The sequence below is a fragment of the Mus caroli genome, unplaced genomic scaffold, assembly GCF_978045245.1.
Source record: "Mus caroli unplaced genomic scaffold, Mus_caroli_1 scaffold_19, whole genome shotgun sequence".
Classification (NCBI taxonomy): domain Eukaryota; kingdom Metazoa; phylum Chordata; class Mammalia; order Rodentia; family Muridae; genus Mus; species Mus caroli.
The window spans coordinates 18,324,574-18,346,005 of NW_028227274.1; the positions used below are offsets into that span (position 1 = coordinate 18,324,574).

The window sequence follows — 21,432 nt, forward strand, 5'->3', positions numbered from 1 at the left end:
GCTAAAAGAAACCAAAGTATGGAGTGGATGATGGAAGGATCAGCCTCAGGGAGGCTTGGTCTGTCCCTAAAGAAACACTCTTGGCACCTCTCATTTTCCCTCACTGTGGCTCAGTTTTACCAAAGTGACATTCAAATGGAAAAAGGATTCTATCTAATTTCCTGCTTAAAAAATAGATCCCATAAAGGCCTCTGCTGTGATATGAAATAAATGTCATAATGGGAGCTCTGTCTGTGGGAAGGGAGAGTCCACATTTACATCAACCATGTGTGGGAGAGGTGGGCCAACTGCCCACATACTAAAGCAGATGGGGAAGGAAGGGTTGAAGACTGTATTACTCTCCTCTTTGTTATGATGAAGGAAGGGCTTATTGTGGACCACAGTGTGACAGCACAGTCCTTCACAGCAGGGAAGGTCACACTCCATCTGTAGTCAGGAAGCAAAGACACCAATGGCAGTGGTGGCTGACTCTTTTTTTCCTTTGGATGCAATCCAGGATCCTAGCCTGGGTATTGGTGCTGCCAGCATTTAGGATGGGTCTTTCCATTTCAATTGACCTCTTTCTAGAAAATCTCTCACAGACATGCACAGGGCTGGCTGGACCCCATGGTGATTCTAAATCTCATCAAATTGGCACTCATAATTAACCACCATTACAGCACCCTGACTACTTTTCTCTTTCACACTGACCCCTTAATTTAATGACAAAACCGAACTCATTAGGAAGTGAATCCATACTGTCCTATATGTCACGGCACCTCTGATTCAGGAAAGCATCTGAGATACAGGTGCTGCTTATGTTCATGAAGACCTATGAAGAGTGAGGGTTGCAGTCTCATGAAGAATATGCATGCATTGTGCATCTATCAATAGGATATGGTATTCCTGGGTTTGTAGAGTCCTGTTTAATACTGCTAAAATTCAGCAGACATTTAAGTACTTCAGCTAAGTTATACAAGTATATTAAAGAAGTCTTTGAGTATCAGCAACCACAGGTGTTATATTGGACTCAGCTGTTAATCAGTACAGAGCGCCAGGTAACCGGTAAGCAGCCGTGTAGCACTCAGGACTTGGGTGATTACCCCTCTGAGAAAGGGTTATCTGTGCTATCTGAGGAACAGGTATGTAAAGTTTAAATATCCCAGGGAACAGTCTAAGCTCAGAGGCACCCTTAAGTCAATGATCTCGGTATAAAAACATGAGAAAACCTTTCTTCAAATCCATGGGAGGGTATGGGGGACCTCCTCCCTCTCAGAGGAGAAAGGGACAGAGGATGGGGAGGACCTGTGTGAAGCGGGGCCAGGAGGAAAGGCAGCGATCAAGATGTAAATTGAATAAATAAATTAATTAATGAAAAAAAAAAAAAGGAGAATCAGAGGCGCTGGGACTGTCATTTGCTTTTGAAGATTAGAACTTTAACACTGAGCATGTCAGCACAGAGTTCACAGTCCTTCATTGCTCTTTCTGCAGAGGTACCCATCGGGAGCTGGCAACTTCACTATGTAACACTGCAAGTGACTAAAAAGTTTCGAGTGGTGTTTGAAGGACTCAGAGGCCCTGGCACGTCATCAGGCGGTCTGTCTATTGATGACATCAATCTCTCAGAAACAAGGTGTCCTCACCATATCTGGCACATACAGAATTTCACACAGATTCTTGGCGGCCAGGACACATCTGTATACAGTCCTCCATTTTATTCTTCTAAAGGTTACGCTTTTCAGATCTCCATGGATCTAAAATCCTCAACGAATGTAGGAATTTATTTCCACTTGATCTCCGGTGCCAATGATGATCAATTACAGTGGCCATGTCCTTGGCAACAAGCTACAATGACACTCTTGGATCAAAATCCTGACATTCGACAGCGTATGTCCAACCAGCGGAGTATAACCACAGACCCAACGATGACCAGTGGTTCGTGGCTTATGTTCCTTATGGCTAGGGCCATGATGATTGTTCAAGGAGGGATGGGTGACTTGGGAGTGAGAGATAGCACTGTTGGTTACTTGGAAAGTATTCAGCTTCAGAGAAAGGACTTACTAGTGGAAAACGCAGTCCCCACGTAGAAGACTATTAGGAATGTCAGCAAGGCCTGGACCTTGGGAACTAACCATCCCAGATTTTGGCTTAGGAGTGCTGACTTTAGAGGCTGACATGCTTGGGTTCAAGCCCAACATGGGCTTCTCATTAGTTTTGTGATCTTGGGGGAAAAAAAAAGTTCTTGAAGCCCCACTGTTCTTAGCTGTTGAACCAAGGCAGGAACAATAATCCCACAAATCTACTAAGAGAATTGGGAAAGGTTAAGATAGAAGCCTGTTGGCAGGGAGAGTCTCTCTGATGTTGAGTGTCTCACCCATGCTGACTTAGTCACACAGTAGCATGGTGAAAAACAACTCAGTTCTTAAGGTGAGAGCTTATAGTCAGAACGGAGATGCTGGGACATTGGTGGCAGCAGTGTAGAAGTGGATGCTTTTGACAACAGTGCTTTTGACAAACTTGAGTGATAGTGACAGCATTCCAAGTCTCAAAAAGGCCATTGCCCAGAGAAACAGGACCACAATTAGAATTACAATAATCTGTTGTTCCTAGAAACTGGGTAGAGGGGAAAATAGAATTATGGGAAGCAGGATGTCACCAAATATATTTTATAAATGACAAGGATGAATCAAAACGACATAGGAAAAATAGCAACTGAATCTGATAGAGAGAAAAAAAATAACAGAAATGGAAATTTTCATTCTTTTTCATCATGCTCCTCTGGATGAAGTGGCATTTAGTTCAGTTTATGAGTTAAATTGCTCTTTGCTAATATTTAAAAATCTCAGCAACTTACTGCTTTGACTCAGTTAAACAAGGCCCAACTGCAACTCAGAAGGCTGTTGAGGCTCGATCCCACCAGACAGAAGGGTTTTTGTGACAGGCAATTTGCATATGTGTGATGTCCCCCACTTGTTGTCTAGAGGTAGGGCCTCACTGGCAAGCAGTCTTATTTCCGTTGGACAGTGTGAATGAGCAAGGTCCATCGACTTGCCTGGGAATACACCATAGCTCAATAGCATCAGTTGATTCCCTTCAGCATTCTCATTATGTCTCGATGCCTGTTGATGATTCCTGCTGAAAGCTGTGATGATGCTCAATCCAGCCCATTAATATAAATTGCTTTTTCAGATAATGGAAGCTATTTTTGGGACAGGCCTTCCAAGGTGGGAGTGATGGATGTTTTCCCTAATGGAACTCAGTTTAGCAGAGGTAGAGGCTATGGAACTTTTGTCTTCATAACCCGAGAGAGGCTGAAGAGCAGAGAGTTCATAAAAGGAGATGACGTTTACATCTTACTGACTGTTGAAGGTATCGAAATAATAGTTTTATGTGAGTTTGTTTCTTGTTGTAGCGGTTGTCTGTTTGCTGTATTCTTTTGGCTTTTGTGTTTAGCTATGTTATAGGTTATGGTAGGAAATGCGTGAGTGGGATTTTTTATATGAATAATTAGAAATATGAAACAATTTCATTTGATATACCAAAAGTTCCAGAGTTAATCATTTATTTACTACATTATGGAATAATAGTGAAAATCTTTAGATTGAAATCCTCTGGTATCTTACTTCCTAACACAGGAAGCACATGGTCTTGGGCAGGAGATTGACGGGGGTGCCTTCAGAGCTCCTTCTGCCAGAGAAGCAGGGTGATTGTCACTCCAGCTCTCTCCTCTGTGTGTGTGTGTGTGTGTGTGTGTGTGTGTGTGTGTGTGTAAGCAACTCTGCTTGCCTTCGGCACCATTGGCTCTTTTAATTAATTAATTAATTAATTTTATAAATTTTTAATTGGTCATTTTTTAAACTTACATTTCAAATGTTATCCCCTTTCTTGGAATTTATTTATTTTTATTTTTAAAATGTACATTGGTTTTCACTGTGTGTGTGTGTCTGTGTGAGGGTGGCAGAATTCCCTGGAACTGGAGTCATTGTGAGCCACCATGTGAGTGTTGCAAATTGAACCCAGGTCCTCTGGAAGAGCAGCCAATGTTCTTTATTGCTGAGCCATCTTTCTAGCCCCCTTTGAGAGCATGTGAGGTGGGTTGGCCTCTCAACCATTAATTACCTGTCTCTACCTTTTCATACTGTAAATATATACCACCTCAGATGGCTTTTAAAAAACAAACATCAAACAAACAAGCCACAGGTTCTGGAGAGCAAAGCCAAGTCCTCAGCTAACAGCTGTCTCTCCAGCTTTGCTTGATTCTTTTTTGACCGCCCATAAGTGTTGCTGGGTCACGAATCAAGATTACATACCTTTTCACAGGCCTTAACTCTTGAGTAGTATCTGCGTCCGACGGCAATGAATGCAAAAGCTGATCTCCACCGTGCTCTCTCCTTCCCTCTGCAGACATATCTCACCTCAATTCTACATCAGCTGTCCCCGACCCAATCCCCACCTCCGCTGTCCATAATGCCTGCTCTGAGGTTGAATGTCAGAACGGTGGCATCTGTGTTGTCCAAGATGGCAGAGCTGAGTGCAAGTGAGGACTCTCGTGGGGGGCACCACTACCTCACTCTCTCATGAGATCGGCCTTTGCCCTTCTGGGAATTAGATGCTGACAATTTACATGCATGATATTGATCGAGTGTCCAAGTCAGGCTTCTATCGCTGCGAGGAAACACCATGGCCGAAAGCAACTTGCAGAGGAAAGGGTCTATGTGGCTTATGCTTCTACATCATAGCCCAACACTGAAGGAAGTCAGGACAGGAACTCAAACAGGGCAGGCACTTTGAGGCAGGAGCTGATGCAGAGGCCATGGAGGAGTGCTGCTTCCTGGCTTGCTCCCTGAGGTTGGCTCAGCCTGCTTTCTTATAGAACCCAGGACCACCCGCCCAAGAATGGCCACGCCCACAAAGGACTGGGCACTCCCCCATCAATAACTAATTAAGAAGATGCCCTACAGGCTTGCCTGCAGCTCAGTCTTATGAAGGCATTTTTTTTTTCTTAATTGAGGTTTCTTTCCTCTCCAATGACTTTAGCTTATGTCAAGCTGACATAAAACTATCCAGCAGTTACTCTTTTAAACTCCATTTGGGACTCTGGCTAGCCACCATAATAATGATTCATGAAGAAACAGTGCACTATAGTCTAATTGCCTGAATTATATATCTTATTACATTACTTATCACTAAATTCTCACAGCAGTCTTGTCCCTTGACTCTGCTGTTCCCCGTTTTCTAGTCAAATGTGTTGAAGTGCTGAGTCCTTAGCCAAGGTGTGGAGCTCACAGTGGTGACCCTGATCCCCTCAGCTGGTTTTCTCCCTGTTCCCCCAGCTGCTGTTCGGGTGTCAGATTAATTGTAGTACACCCCTCCCCTCTTTCCTGCCTCACCGGATGCTAGTCTCATCTCTTCAGGTGGTTGTGTATACAAATAGTTATGTATGGCAGTGACCATCAGTGTTCACATATACTAGAAGTGACCAGGCCCTTAAGATGATGTTCACAGATGTCACCCATAAAGAACACCCTAAATGGCAGCCTGTCTCTTCCTGTAGGTGTCCTGCAGGAGAAGACTGGTGGTACATGGGCAAAAGGTGTGAGAAGAGAGGGTCCACCCGAGACACTGTTATCATCGCTGTCTCTTCCACGGTCACCGTGTTTGCTGTGATGCTGATCATCACTCTTGTCAGCGTCTACTGCACCCGGAGGAAATATCGTCAGAAGGCTAGAGCAAATACGGCAGCCATGACTCTAGAAAACGTAAGTTGAGTGTACCGACTGGTTATGGAACCACACGAAGAGGAGCTGGCCATTTTTACATACTTTTTTTTTTTTTTTTTTTTTTTGGTATTTCGAGACAGGGTTTCTCTGTATAGCCCTGGCTGTCCTGGAACTCACTTTGTAGACCAGACTGGCCTTGAACTCAGAAATCCACCTGCCTCTGCCTCCTGAGTGCTGGGATTAAAGGCGTGCACCACCACCGCCCGGCTACACTTCTTCATTTTTAACTGTTTTTTGGTCTTAAGCTAAGTAGACTGGGTTGAGTCTCTTGGCATGCCCATTCTCACCACTGTAAATCGGTGAGTCTTGGCTCGGCATCTGTAGAAGCTTCTTAGAGGGGCAGTCATACTCTGGGATTTGTATCTGGTTGTTCATGCTTCTTTGGGGTGACAACACAGCTGACATTTCCTGCAAGTCTCCATCATCCTAGCAAAGAGGCCATGGCTTATAAATGTCTTCGTTCTGAGGGTCTTGGGGTGACTGGGCTCAGGAGGTGAGAAGTATGTCTGGGGAAGTGCCTCTCTTTAAAAAAAGGTTCCAGTGAATTCTGGCTTCTGGAGTAACAATCACCAAGGCAGTTTTATTTTTTCATGTGAAAGGTTTAAAGTTTTGCCTCAGATGAAATTCTAAATGACAACATGGGTCCTAGACGATAGGTTCAGAGGTGCATATTTGGGAACAGGGCAGCTAGGCTGGAATTAGGTGAGTCTGGGCTTTGGTGTAGGTGCACCTGGGTTTCAGCTGTCCCCCAAAGAGCGTAGGAGCCAGGACGGACCCCCACCCACTTTTTACTTTGAAGGAAGGGGCAGGTCTTTGTACTCACTGTTTGACTGGCCAGTGCAGGAGGGTAGACCCTGAGGAGTTGCACAAAACTGCCTAGACAGCAGTCTTTGAGGGAGGACATTGCTTGAATGAAAGTTTTCATGTAGAATGGCAGGGTTGAACATGTCTGAGATTTGCTAGTGACCCCAGAGCTACAGAGCACAGGCCAATGTGCAGTCTTACACAAAAGCTCAAACAAAGGGTGTCACAGGAACACTCCAATGAGAACCAAAGTACCTGGAAGATGGCTAGTGAGATGCATGGAAAAAGAGCTAACATAAAAACATTTCAGTGAGCTAAAGCAAGAGTGTAGTTTCTTAAGAAGAGCTACTACCATGCTTTAAGCATTTAAGTGGACTGTCTGGTATCTAGACACTATGACTCCATGTTTTACTTAAGACTTTTATTTTTGTAAAATCAGCTGTAAGATGGACAGCAATGCTGAAAGCAAATGGTTCTATTCTCTTTTAGCATTAATTCAACCTCAGGAAGATTTCTAATGCCATCACCTAGCTATAGATTCTATCATAGTTTTTATATATACAATTTATTTTTAGTTCATGTACATTGGTGTTTTGCCTGAATGTATGTCTGTGTGAGTGTCAGAAACCCTGGAACTGGAGTTATAAATGTGAGCTGCCACGTGAGTGCTGGGTGCTAAACTTGGGTCCTCTGGAAGAGCAGCCAGGGCTCTTAACTGCTGAGCCATCTCTCCAGCCCCACATCACATATTTTAAAAGTATCTAAGCTGGGCACAGTGTTGCACACCTTTAATCTCAGCACTTGGAAGGCACCACATAGCAGTTACATAGGTAATACAAGGCAATTATACGGCAGTGCCAGGACTATATAGAGATCCTGTCTCAAAAAACCAAAAACAATAATGAAAAAGTAAATGAAATGTATACAAGTTGCTTTTCATTTGAAAACTTTTTTCTCAGCTTATTTTTTTGAGTAAATAACAGTGATAGAGCAATCACTGTGGGACCCTGCTGCACTGCCTGTCTGAACCTGTGTCCATGGACCAGGTCCCCATAGTTGGGAAGGATGCACCAGACACCAGAGCAGGAACAGCAGAGCGTGGTAGGGTGGGAGAACCAGCAATGTGAGTGTACGTGACTGTCAAGAGCCCTTCTCTAGAAACTGGGCAGTGTGGGAGAGGTTGTAAGGGCTCAGTGCATGTGAAAGAAGCATGGGAAAAACAAAGAGATGTGCCTAAGTTCATAGAGGAGAACACTACCATCATAGCAAGAACAAGGCAGGGACTCTGAGTGGACACATATGCCACCATGATATCACAGGGGACATGGCAAGGATACTGAGTGAATGAACACACCACTATGATGTCCTCCTAATGACAATCCAAGTCCGTAAATATATTGTCAGGTGTGAGAAGTCCGCTACATTTTCCTTCATCTTTGCATTTCTTCAGTGTGTTCAGCTAGAATGGATTTTGCAGATCCAGTGTAGATCTTGAATTGAGATGCTCACCCTTATGAACCCTCATCATGTTTTGCATGTGAGAATCTCAAGTCACAAGGGCCAGGATATCTTCCCTAGGACAGAGCAGGTCCTGCATGTCGGCTGGGAGGGATGTCAGGAATCTGTTTTGGCGACTTCATTTGAAAACCAGACTGTTGCATTGTGACCCATCTTTTATATTTAGGAATTATGTCATAAATTGTCCTTTCTCCTTTCAGCAACATGCGTTTTGAATATTAACTCACGCCAGCAGGTGAAATGAAAAGAGACCTTCCATCATAGAAGAATATTTTACCCAAGCCATGTGACATTTCCAACCAGATCATCTTTGTAAATAGCTGAAGGCGTAATAAAGCATTATTTTGGTAAAAATCAAATTGGTGATCTCTCTCCCTCCCCTGCTACTCTCCACAGTTCAGGATTCTCCATACTATTTGCATAAAACTGTCAAGGAAAGGGAGAAAAAGAGAGACAGCTTTCCAAATTATTGTTTCTTCCGTTTAGGGACAAAATATTCAACCTCAGAGCAATTAACCAGAGTCACCACAGAAAACACACTGTGGGAGGGAGCCTGGGCTAGAATCACAGCCATTTCAGTGCTGTCCTGTCCCAAGGTAGGGGAGGAGAGTGGGATGCCCTTCCGGGACACCCTCACATGGTCTTCCAAATGTCTCCTTTCTTACTTTCTCCTGTGGTCTTTGTGGCACTTGAACCTGCCTTAATGTAAAACTGCAGCCCTCAGGAAAAGTTTTAACTCAGCATGTGGGCCAGAGGGATCTTAGGAGCTTTGACATTTTTAAGCATTACCCAGGACTCCAAAGAACTTTGAGACAGGGTTTCTCTGTGTAGCCCTGGCTGGTTGTTGCCAGGTAATTATGGGGTGGAGCCTAGAAGGAATGCTAACAACTGGTGCATAGAGAGACCACTGACTTCTGTATGTTGAGCTTGTATGCAGTGACTTCGCTATACAATCATGCCATCTGCAATAAGGCTGCTACATTGTTCTTTCCTGTCTGTGGACCTTTGGCCTTCTTTTCCTCCCTGATTGGACTGACCAGAACCCCTCTGTGTTTCCTGATACAGTGATGGAAGTGGACACTGTTGGCTTGCTCTTGTCTTAGGAAGACCTTCAGTCTCTCATCATTTGCTATGACATCATCCATTTCTGTAACTTCTCTTCAACAAGTTGAGAAAGGTCCTCTCCACATTTATCTTCTTTGATTTTTTTTTTCTTAAATTTATGTGTATGTGTTCATGCCTATGTGAGCTTGTGTGTGCTGTGTGAATGCAGGTGCCTGTGCAGCCAGAAGAGGGCATTGGATCCCCTGGAGCTTAAGTTACAGGCAGTTGTGAGGTACCTGATGTGGGTGTAGGGACTGAACAGTGATCCTCTGGAAGAGCGATTCCACCTCTGGAGCCCCTGAACAATTTTTAAAAATCTCAAATGGATATAGATTCTTGTCAAAATCTTTTACTGCATTGGTCAGTATGGCCCAAAGGTTTTTGTCTTTTTGGACCTCATCTCTCTTGTCCCAGTGCCCTGCACCTCTCTTTTCTCACAGGGCTTTAAAAACAGAAGGATTTGCAGTGGGAGCACATGGGATGGCTTATTCTTGTACCTTTAGCTTTCTCAAGTTAGGGAGCCAGATGATCTATTTCACGAGCTTTTCAAAGGATGGGTGTATTTTCTTGAAGTTATCAAATTTACACAGTTAAACTGTCTGGGGGGAGATTCTTTTTAGTCTGTTTGACTTTGGGTCATGTGTGTGTGCGCGCACACACATGCACATGTGAGTACACACACATGCACACGTGAGCACACACACATGCACACATGAGCACATACACTTGTGAGCACACACGCACACACATGCACATGTGAGCACACTCACACATGCACACGTGAGCACACACACACATGCACACGTGAGCACACACACATGCACACATGAGCACACACACATGAACACATGAGCACACACACATGAACACATGAGCACACACACATGCACACGTGAGTACACACACACATGCACACATGAGCACACACACACACACACACGCACACACACACTGGCGTTAACATTTCTGTGTAGCTGAGGATGACTCTGAGCTCCCATTCTTCTTGCTTCCACTGCTTAAGTTCTGGGTTACAAATATTCACCAAGCCCAGTCGTGTGTGTGTGTGTGTGTGTGTGTGTGTGTGTATCCTTACGCACAGTGTTTTGGGTAAACATCTAGGACCCAAATTGCTGGGTCATCTAACTTTTGAGGGTCGATCAGATTATTTCTTCCAGCAGCCACACATAGGACACAGGAGTGAAATACACACATTCATAAGATGGCATCCATGTATGTCACACAGCTTCAATGGGGTCCATATTTTCAGTATCCGTCGGATTGTTAGATTTTTAGTAGTCTGTGCATTTTGCTTTGAAGTTGTTTCCAATGATTTGTGCACAGTTCTATTATATGATATCTCCTATTCCGCTTTGATTGTCATGAAAATGAGGGGGAGATGGAGCTATCTCAGTTTGTGACCCAGTACTGCTTGCCACAGTGGAACACTTTCTTTTGCCTATTTTCCTGAAGGTCCCTGTGATTATTCACAGCACACACTTAGGTGATGGGTGTCTGACTGCTTCCCTGGTAGTTAGAATTCAAGAATTTCAGAGCATCAGCCAGGTCTTTTCAATGGGATGTTTTGACCCTGTTAAGGGTAGGCAGTGGTCTGGGCAATCTAAGGAAGCAACTGATCATAATTTCAGCAAGTACCAAGCAACTCAGAAGAGAGAATGGACATGTGTGTTATCCAAGTATCTTATTATAACAGAATTCTGGCAGCCTCTGACTGTGATATCTGCCTATGCTTGTACAATTGTGTGTGGGGCCATTCATTTCTTTCAGTTTTGACTCACAAGAGGATATTTGACAGAGGTTATTTCTCAATACTAGTTGTGGTTTAAATATGAAATGTCTCCCTCTTAGTGTGACTATTGCTGTGATGACACACCACAACCAGAAGCAAGTTGAGGGGGAAAGGGTTTATTTGGCTTACACTTCCACATTACTTTCCATTATTGAAGGACGTTGGAACGAGAACTTAAACAGGGCAGGAACCTGGAGGCTGGAGCTGATGCAGAGGCCATGGTGGGATGCTGCTTACTAGCTTGCTCCTCATGGCTTGCTCAGCCTGCTTTCTGATAGAACCCTGGAATACCAGCCTAGGGTGGTCCCTCCCACAGTGGGTTGGGCCGTCCAATGGCAATCACTAATTAAGAAACTGGCCCTACAGGCTTTCCTACAGCCTGATCTTAGGGAGGTGTTTTCTCAGTTGAGGCTCCCTCCTCTCCAATGACTCTAGCTATGTCAAGCTGACATAAAAGTAGCCAGCACATCCTTCCCTAGCTTCATGTATTTAAACACTTGGTCCCCAGCTGGTGGGACTGGTTTGGAAGGTATGCAAACTTTAGGAGATGAATCACTGATGGTGGGAATTGGGCAATTGTAGCCTCCCCCAGCCTTGAGCAGGCTGACTCAGACCTATTCTGCTACAGTGATGAGACCACCTAGAGTGGAGTCTTGCATCTATTGTTCTGTCACCTGTGCTGCTCTTTTTTTTTTTCTTCTCGAGACAGGGTTTCTCTGTGTAGCCCTGGCTATCCTGGAACTCACTCTGTAGACCAGGCCGGCCTCGAACTCAGAAATCCACCTGCCTCTGCCTCCCCAGTGCTGGGATTAAGAGTGCTGGGATTAAAGGCCTGTGCTGCTCTTCTCCAAGACTCTGCTACCCACTGAGAGGCTGAACCTGTCTTCCTGAGATATTCCTGAAATAGCTGACAACCTGTCAAATTGGCGACCTAATGCTAACAGCTCTAGCAGACTAAGTGCTAACAACTTGGCAACAAAGCATCAAGAAGCCTGGCATGGCAGGGGGATGAGCTTTCCCTCTTTATAAACACAGACTCTTAGTAAACATTGGGCCTTGATCAGAAATCTGTCTTGGTCTCGTTTCTTCTCTTGCTGTTTCCTCCCTTACAGCTCCAGCCTCCCACTGAGGAACCCATTTCGTGTGGCCTCGGGCAGCTACAGGCGATGGTCTACAGTCTTGGCCCATTTCCTGTTCCCTTTCTGCTCCTGACAGCGGATGCAGTGTGACCTGCCACCTCATGCCCCCCTTGCCATGCTTTTCCTGCCACGAGGACCAGTATCCCTTCAAAGTTCACATGGGAAAAGCAATCCTTCACCCTGCATGTTGCTTCTCAACAGATATTTGGTCATAGCAACAAAAAATGTAGCTAACATTTAGGAAAAGTGACACTGGTCTGTGAATACAATCTTGGTTTTCAACTGGTATGGACGACTAGCTTTAAAATGTTGAGATTCTTGTAGGATTTTAAATGTCATATATTTCACATTATTTAAAGCTTTGCCCATAGACAATTCATGAATACTCTCAGTAGTAAGCTATTTCAAGTTAAAATGGTCACATTTTGCATAGGATTTAGCCACACCATATTTCCCAGCTCCGCCCCCCCCCAATCCTTCTGTTACAGTAAGATATTCATGGGAATTACACACACTTCCAGTCGTCTTCTGAGGCTCTCTGTGTCTGCAGAAACCAAGTTAATAAGCTTTTGTAAGTATGGGAAGGAGGTTGAAAATTATTTAATCCAAGGTTCAAGGTGATCTTAAAATTCTTGTGTCTGATCTGATAATATTGCCACCCCGTGGGCCCAGCAAAGCATGGGGTTCCACCCAGATGACTTGCTTTTAAAGCTATGTTCAAATAGGAATGTGGAGTGTGGACTGAGGAGAAATACGTGTTGAATCTTGAATTATAACAGAACACTAAATTTTACTGTCTAAAGTTGGATTGCCAGGGCCAAAGGCTAATACTATATGTGTGTGTGTGTGTATAGCAGGGACATGAACTCATGTGGAGATGTATCAGATATGAAACAGGCAGGGCTTGCTGTCAGGAGAGCTACAGATTACAGGAATTGTCCTGAGAATTCTCAAATTCTAAATTGGCAAAACCTGTTTTAAAGCTCCAACTAACCACTGGCCATCTAAACAGTCACGAGACTTATTCTGAGGTATCCGTGTCTTACCTTTCACCTATCGTGTGTGTGTGTGTGTGTGTGTGTGTGTGTGTGTGTGTGTGTGTGTATTGTCCCAGGCAGGGTAGGCCACCCCACTGAGTACCAGCCTTACCTGAGGGGTTGTTTCAGTACAACTTTTGTGGAACTTACACGAAGGTCCTTGTGATGGTCAATTGTGAAGCAGAGCCAAGCCATGATAACGGGAAGTGATGGTGTGATCTACATACAGGGAGAGAGGTGAGGTGAGGTGCCTGCCTGGCCTTCTGGTGGAGACAGCAAGGATGGCTCCGAAAGGCATTTGCTTTGCTAAGGGGCTTATGGGAACTGCTAATTGAAGGACTAGGCCTTGGACTTTCTTTGTTTCTGTTTTTAACTGCTGTTGTAGAATGTCATTCTAGGAGCACAGTAGCCGTCACCTTCATCATAATAGCAGCACCTACTAGACACTCCCTCAAAGATGATGTGGGTGGACGGGGGCATTGACCTTTACTCACAAGTTCCCTCCTGCACCTGCCAGACATTTGCATATAATCTTTCCCTATTTCTATATGGCCTTGTGGCATCAGGAAGTTCTGGAGTTCATTGATTGAGGAAGGTTAGCACAAGTGGAGACTCCAGCTATCGGGATGAGACTTACCAGTGGTGTGGACTCTGTAGGGTCCCCCACAGTTTGTAGATAACCCCTGTTCATGCTCTGTAAGTAAGCCTACTAAGCTCACTGGTTTTCCAGGCAGGACTTTGGTCTGTCATTAGTGCCCTATAAAGAAGGGATAGAAATTTGCTTTGTCTCCCCCAGGGAAAGAAACAATCCTGTTTTTCCCTTAAGACCTAAACTGAACACTAATGCTATAAAATCAGCAAGCCTCTGTCCCCACTCTGACGACACTTCCCACAGGACATCTGGAGGCCCTTCCAGTGACCTGCCCACTCATACACTGGTGCACACAGTCCTCTGAGGGAGTAGGACTTCCAGATCCCACAAGAGTGAGACGGGGGCAGGCAGTATTTTGCTCACTAGTTATTTCTTAGTTGATGTTTTACACGACTAAATTTGTTACATATTTCCAATAACTACGCTTAGGACACATAATCTGGGAAGATGAGTTATTTTAAAGAAATCATATTTTTGGCCACAGGATCTTAAGAATTCTGGAGAGTGGAGCACAACTTCTGCTCCAATCCAATTGCAGAGACTGCATTAGTTAGGGAAGCAGAAACCGGCCTGAGTAGGGCCACAGGCCTCATCCGGCCGGATCAGCGCCGGGGTAGCGGGAGCGCAGGGTTGCCTGACACCCGCCAGCTACCCACGACCCCCGCCGCAGGATTTTGGGACTGCTGGTGAGTGGAACACAGCTTCTGCTCCAATCTTTAAACAGTGACAACGATAACAACTAACCCCAGAGATTACCAGATGGCGAAAGGTAAACGTAATAATCTTACTAACAGAAACCAAGACCACTCAACATCATCAGAACCCAGCACCCCCACTTCGCCCAGTCCAGGGCACCCCAACACACCGGAAAAGCTAGACACGGATTTAAAAGCATATCTCCTGATGATGATAGAGGACTTCAAGAAGGACTTTAATAACACACTTAAAGAAATGCAGGAGAACACTGCTAAACAGGCAGAAGACAATAAAGAGGAAGCACAAAAATCCCTTAAAGAATTGCAGGAGAACACTGCTAAAGAGTTACAAATCCTTAAAGAAAAACAGGATAACATAATCAAACAGGTAGAAGTCCTTACAGAAAAACAGGAAAACACATCCAAACAGATGATGGAAATGAACAAAACCATACTAGACCTAAAAAGGGAAGTAGACACAATAAAGAAAACCCAAAATGAGGCAACACTGGAGATAGAAACCCTAGGAAAGAAATCTGGAACCATAGATACCAGCATCAGCAACAGAATACAAGAGATGGAAGAGAGAATCTCAGGTGCAGAAGATTCCATAGAGAACATCGGCACAACAATCAAGGAAAATGTAAAATGCAAAAAGATCCTAACTCAAAACATCCAAGAAATACAGGACACAATGAGAAGACCAAACCTACGGATAATAGGAGTGGATGAGAATGAAGATTTTCAACTCAAAGGACCAGCAAACATCTTCAACAAAATTATAGAAAAAAACTTCCCAAATCTAAAGAAAGAGATGCCCATGAACATACAAGAAGCCTACAGAACTCCAAATAGACTGGACCAGAAAAGAAATACCTCCCGACACATTATAATCAGAACAACAAATGCTCTAAATAAAGATAGAATACTAAAAGCAGTAAGAGAAAAAGGCCAAGTAACATATAAAGGCAAGCCTATCAGAATTACACCAGATTTTTCACCAGAGACTATGAAAGCCAGAAGATCCTGGACGGATGTTATACAGACACTAAAAGAACACAAATTCCAGCCCAGGCTACTATACCCAGCCAAACTCTCAATTAACATAGATGGAGAAACCAAAGTATTCCACGACAAAACCAAATTCACACATTATCTCTCCACGAATCCAGCCCTTCAAAGGATAATAACAGAAAAAAACCAATACAAGGACAGGAACCACGCCCTAGAAACAACAAGAAGGTAATCCCTCAACAAACCTAAAAGAAGACAGCCACAAGAACAAAATGCCAACTTTAACAACAATAATAACAGGAAACAACAATTACTTTTCCTTAATATCTCTTAATATCAATGGACTCAACTCCCCGATAAAAAGACATAGACTAACAAACTGGCTACACAAACAAGACCCAACATTTTGCTGCTTACAGGAAACTCATCTCAGAGAAAAGGATAGACACTACCTCAGAATGAAAGGCTGGAAAACAATTTTCCAAGCAAATGGCATGAAGAAACAAGCTGGAGTAGCCATTCTAATATCTGATAAGATTGACTTCCAACCCAAAGTCATTAAAAAAGACAGGGAGGGACACTTCATACTCATCAAAGGTAAAATCCTCCAAGAGGAACTATCAATACTGAATATCTATGCTCCAAATACAAAGGCAGCCACATTCATTAAAGAAACTTTAGTAAATCTCAAAGCACACATTGCACCTCATACAATAATAGTGGGAGACTTCAACACACCACTTTCACCAATGGACAGATCATGGAAACAGAAACTAAACAGGGACACAGTGAAACTAACAGAAATTATGAATCAAATGGATCTGGCAGATATCTACAGAACATTCTATCCTAAAACAAAAGGATATACCTTCTTCTCAGCACCTCATGGTACCTTCTCCAAAATTGACCACATAATTGGTCACAAAGCAGGCCTCAACAGATACAAAAATATTGAAATTGTCCCATGCATCCTATCAGATCACCATGGACTAAGGCTGATCTTCAATAACAAAATAAATAATAGAAAGCCAACCTTCACGTGGAAACTGAACAACACTCTTCTCAATGATACCTTGGTCAAGGAGGGAATAAAGAAAGAAATTAAGGACTTTTTAGAGTTCAATGAAAATGAAGCCACAACATACCCAAACTTATGGGACGCAATGAAAGCATTTCTAAGAGGAAAACTCATAGCTCTGAGTGCCTCCAAAAGGAAACTAGAGAGAGCACACATTAGCAGCTTGACAACACACCTAAAAGCACTAGAACAAAAGGAAGCAAATTCACCCAAGAGGAGTAGACGGCAGGAAATAATCAAACTCAGGGGTGAAATCAACCAAGTGGAAACAAGAAAAACTATTCAAAGAATCAACCAATCAAGGAGCTGGTTCTTTGAGAAAATCAACAAGATAGATAAACCCTTAGCCAGACTCACTAGAGGGCACAGGGAAAGCATCCTAATTAACAAAATCAGAAATGAAAAAGGAGACATAACAACAGATCCTGAAGACATCCAAAACACCATCAGATCCTTCTACCAAAGGCTATACTCAACAAAACTGGAGAACCTGGATGAAATGGAGAAGTTCCTAGACAGATACCAGGTACCAAAGTTGAATCAAGATCAGGTTAATGATCTAAACAGCCCTATATCCCCCAAAGAAATAGAAGCAGTCATTAATAGTCTCCCAACCAAAAAAAGCCCAGGACCAGATGGGTTTAGTGCAGAGTTCTATCAGACCTTCAAAGAAGATCTAATCCCAGTTCTTCACAAACTATTCCACAAAATAGAAACAGAAGGTACTCTACCCAACTCATTCTATGAAGCCACAATTACTCTGATACCTAAACCACAAAAAGACCCAACAAAGATAGAAAACTTCAGACCAATATCCCTTATGAATATTGATGCAAAAATCCTCAATAAAGTTCTTGCTAACCGAATCCAAGAACACATCAAAACAATCATCCATCCTGACCAAGTAGGCTTCATCCCAGGGATGCAGGGATGGTTCAATATACGGAAATCCATCAACGTAATCCAGTATATAAACAAACTCAAAGACAAAAACCACATGGTCATCTCGTTAGATGCGGAAAAAGCATTTGACAAGATCCAACACCCATTCATGATAAAAGTCTTGGAAAGATCAGGAATTCAAGGCCCATACCTAAACATGATAAAAGCAATCTACAGCAAACCAGTAGCCAACATCAAAGTAAATGGTCAGAAGCTTGAAGCAATCCCTCTAAAATCAGGGACTAGACAAGGCTGTCCACTTTCTCCATACCTATTCAACATTGTACTTGAAGTCCTAGCCAGAGCAATTCGACAACAAAAGGAGATCAAAGGGATACAAATTGGAAAAGATGAAGTCAAAATATCACTTTTTGCAGATGATATGATAGTATATATAAGTGACCCTAAAAATTCCACCAGAGAACTCCTAAGCCTGATAAACAGCTTCGGTGAAGTAGCTGGATATAAAATTAACTCAAACAAATCAATGGCCTTTCTCTACACAAAGAATAAACAGGCTGAGAAAGAAATTAGGGAAACAACACCCTTCTCAATAGTCACAAATAATATAAAATATCTTGGCGTGACTCTAACTAAGGAAGTGAAAGATCTGTATAATAAAAACTTCAAGTCTCTGAAGAAAGAAATTATAGAAGATCTCAGAAGATGGAAAGATCTCCCATGCTCATGGATTGGCAGGATCAACATTGTAAAAATGGCTATCTTGCCAAAAGCAATCTACAGATTCAATGCAATCCCCATCAAAATTCCAAATCAATTCTTCAACGAATTAGAAAGTGCAATCTGCAAATTCATCTGGAATAACAAAAAACCTAGGATAGCAAAAACTCTTCTCAAGGATAAAAGAACCTCTGGTGGAATCACCATGCCGGACCTAAAGCTCTACTACAGAGCAATTGTGATTAAAAACTGCATGGTACTGGTATAGTGACAGACAAATAGACCAATGGAATAGAATTGAAGACCCAGAAATGAACCCACACACCTATGGTCACTTGATCTTCGACAAGGGAGCTAAAAACATCCAGTGGAAGAAAGACAGCATTTTCAACAAATGGTGCTGGCACAACTGGTTGTTAACATGTAGAAGAATGCGAATCGATCCATTCCTATCTCCTTGTACTAAGGTCAAGTCTAAGTGGATCAAGGAACTTCACATAAAACCAGAGACACTGAAACTTATAGAGGAGAAAGTGGGGAAAAGCCTTGAAGATATGGGCACAGGGGAAAAATTCCTGAATAGAACAGTAATGGCTTGTGCTGTAAGATCGAGAATTGACAAGTGGGACCTCATGAAACTACAAAGCTTCTGCAAGGCTAAAGACACCATCAATAAGACAAAAAAACCACCAACAGATTGGGAAAGGATCTTCACCTATCCTAAATCAGATAAGGGACTAATATCCAATATATATAAAGAACTCAAGAAGGTGGACTCCAGAAAGTCAAATAACCCCATTAAAAAATGGGGCTCAGAACTGAACAAAGAATTCTCGCATGAGGAATACCGAATGGCAGAGAAACACCTGAAAAAATGTTCAACATCCTTAATCATCAGGGAAATGCAAATCAAAACAACCCTGAGATTCCACCTCACACCAGTCAGAATGGCTAAGATCAAAAATTCAGGTGACAGCAGTTGCTGGCGAGGATGTGGAGAAAGAGGAACACTCCTCCATTGTTGGTGGGATTGCAAGCTTGTACAACCACTCTGGAAATCAGTCTGGCGGTTCCTCAGAAAATTGGACATAGTACTACCGGAGGATCCAGCAATACCTCTCCTGGGCATATATCCAGAAGATGTCCCAACCGGTAAAAAGGACACATGTTCCACTATGTTCATAGCAGCCCTATTTATAATAGCCAGAAGCTGGAAAGAACCCAGATGTCCCTCAACAGAGGAATGGATACAGAAATTATGGTACATTTACACAATGGAGTACTACTCAGCTATTAAAAAGAATGAATTTATGAAATTCCTAGCCAAATGGATGGACCTGGAGGGCATCATCTTGAGTGAAGTAACACAATCACAAAAGAACTCACACAATAAGTATTCACTGATAAGTGGATATTAGCCCAAAACTTAGGATACCCAAGATTTAAGATACAATTTGCTAAACGCATGAAACTCAAGAAGAATGAAGACCAAAGTGTGGACACTGTGCACCTTCTTAGAATTGGGAACAAAACACCCATGGAAGGAGTTACAGAGACAAAGTTTGGAGCTGTGATGAAAGGATGGACCATCTAGAGACTGCCGTATCCAGGGATCCATCCCATAATCAGCTTCTAAACGCTGACACCATTGCATACACTAGCAAGATTTTGCTGAAAGGACCCAAATATAGCTGTCTGTTGTGAGACGATGCCGGGGCCTAGCAAACATAGGAGTGGATGTTCACAGTCAGCTATTGGATGTATCACAGGGCTTCCAATGGAGAAGCTAGAGAAAGTACCCAAGGAGCTAAAGGGATCTGCAACCCTATTGTTGGAACAACATGATGTACTAACCAGAACCCCGGAGCTCTTGTCTCTAGCTGCATATGTATCGAAAGATGGCCTAGTCGGCCATCAATGGAAAGAGAGGCCCATTGGACTTGCAAACTTTATATGCCCCAATATAGGGGAATGCCAGGGCCAAAAGAATGGGAATGGGTGGGTAGGGAAGTGGGGGGCGCTATGGGGGACTTTTGGGATAGCATTGGAAATGTAATTGAGGAAAATATGTAATAAAAATATTAAAAATCAAAAAAAAAAGAAATCATACTTTTATGTCTTTTACCAAATCTATATTTCAAGTGTGTACAGATCAGATAAAGTGCAGAAACTAGCTAGCTAGCTACCTGTTTGTTTAAAAATGGATCTTGCTACATAACCTACGCTGGTCTCAAAGTCACCATCTTCCTGTCTCTGACTCCCAAGTGCTGGAATTACAAGCTCTTCTACCATTGCTGGCTTCTGCCTTAAAAACAAGTACTTTCTTTTTCTGGTATTTCTAATATGTCACACTAAAAGACTGGAGGCCCAGGCAGCAGGAATGCTTTCAGGAACTAAACCTCTTCAAATCCCATGACTGGTGTTGTTTATAAACTGTGATCCATGCCATCCCACTTGCAGCCCACAAGAGAAAGGAACACAGCTCTGTAGGATCCATCTGCACAGGCCACATTCCCCAGGTGTTACAGGAAGCTTTTATCTCCCAGCTAGTGACAGCTGGCCCTGGGATTTGACAGGGACTTTTAGTCTCAGTTTATTCACTTAGCTATTGCTGCCTGGCAGAGCCATGAGAAATGAGAGAGAAATTGGAGCTGACTTTAAGAAAAGTGCCATCGCTGCTGGTTAGTCATCCATGTTTTGGCGGAACTCAGATAAGGGAGAAGAGAATGAGGAACAAGGCAGTTAAAGGTGGACTCTTGCTTGTAAAAGTCAGAAGCCTTTGGACCACAGGTGAAGAAGAATTTACAAGTTTGCGTAAGGAGGAGGACCCTTTATCGATTGCAGATCTGAACTTTGGGAAGGCTGGGGTCCACAGGGGAAGACAGGTAGCAGAATTAGCCATGGCACCAGGTCCTCTTGGGTCCTGTCCTCTGCTCTCCCATTTTGCCCCTCTCTGTCAAACCAGCTCCATTTCCGAGGCAGGCTTGTGGTGGGACTGGTGAGACTGCACTGAGGTTCCAACAGCTCTGCCACAAATAGGAACTTTTTCTTCTTCCCAGTTCCTGTTTGAAAGATTTGGTTGTCCTGGCTTTGGTTGAGTGTGCTTGTGGAAAAGGATGTGGCGGTGTGATTGGTACAGTTTGACTCACACATAAACCCCACTGGCCAAGAAGGGGAATGGAGACCATGTCCTTGGAAAATC

The 21,432-nt window shown here is 43.3% G+C and overlaps 1 protein-coding gene across 1 annotated transcript in view; it reads left to right on the plus strand.

Annotated features, from left to right (window-relative positions):
* Window positions 1-8,412, plus strand: part of Mep1b (meprin A subunit beta) — a 28,803-nt gene extending 20,391 nt beyond the window's left edge. Inside the window, exons 11-15 of the mRNA XM_021150985.3 lie at window positions 1,471-1,914; window positions 3,169-3,348; window positions 4,384-4,516; window positions 5,534-5,738; window positions 8,282-8,412. Coding sequence (XP_021006644.1) covers window positions 1,471-1,914; window positions 3,169-3,348; window positions 4,384-4,516; window positions 5,534-5,738; window positions 8,282-8,296 — 977 coding nt within the window. The 3' untranslated portion in view covers window positions 8,297-8,412. The remainder of the gene's footprint in view (window positions 1-1,470; window positions 1,915-3,168; window positions 3,349-4,383; window positions 4,517-5,533; window positions 5,739-8,281) is intronic.
* The last annotated feature ends 13,020 nt before the right edge of the window (window positions 8,413-21,432 follow it).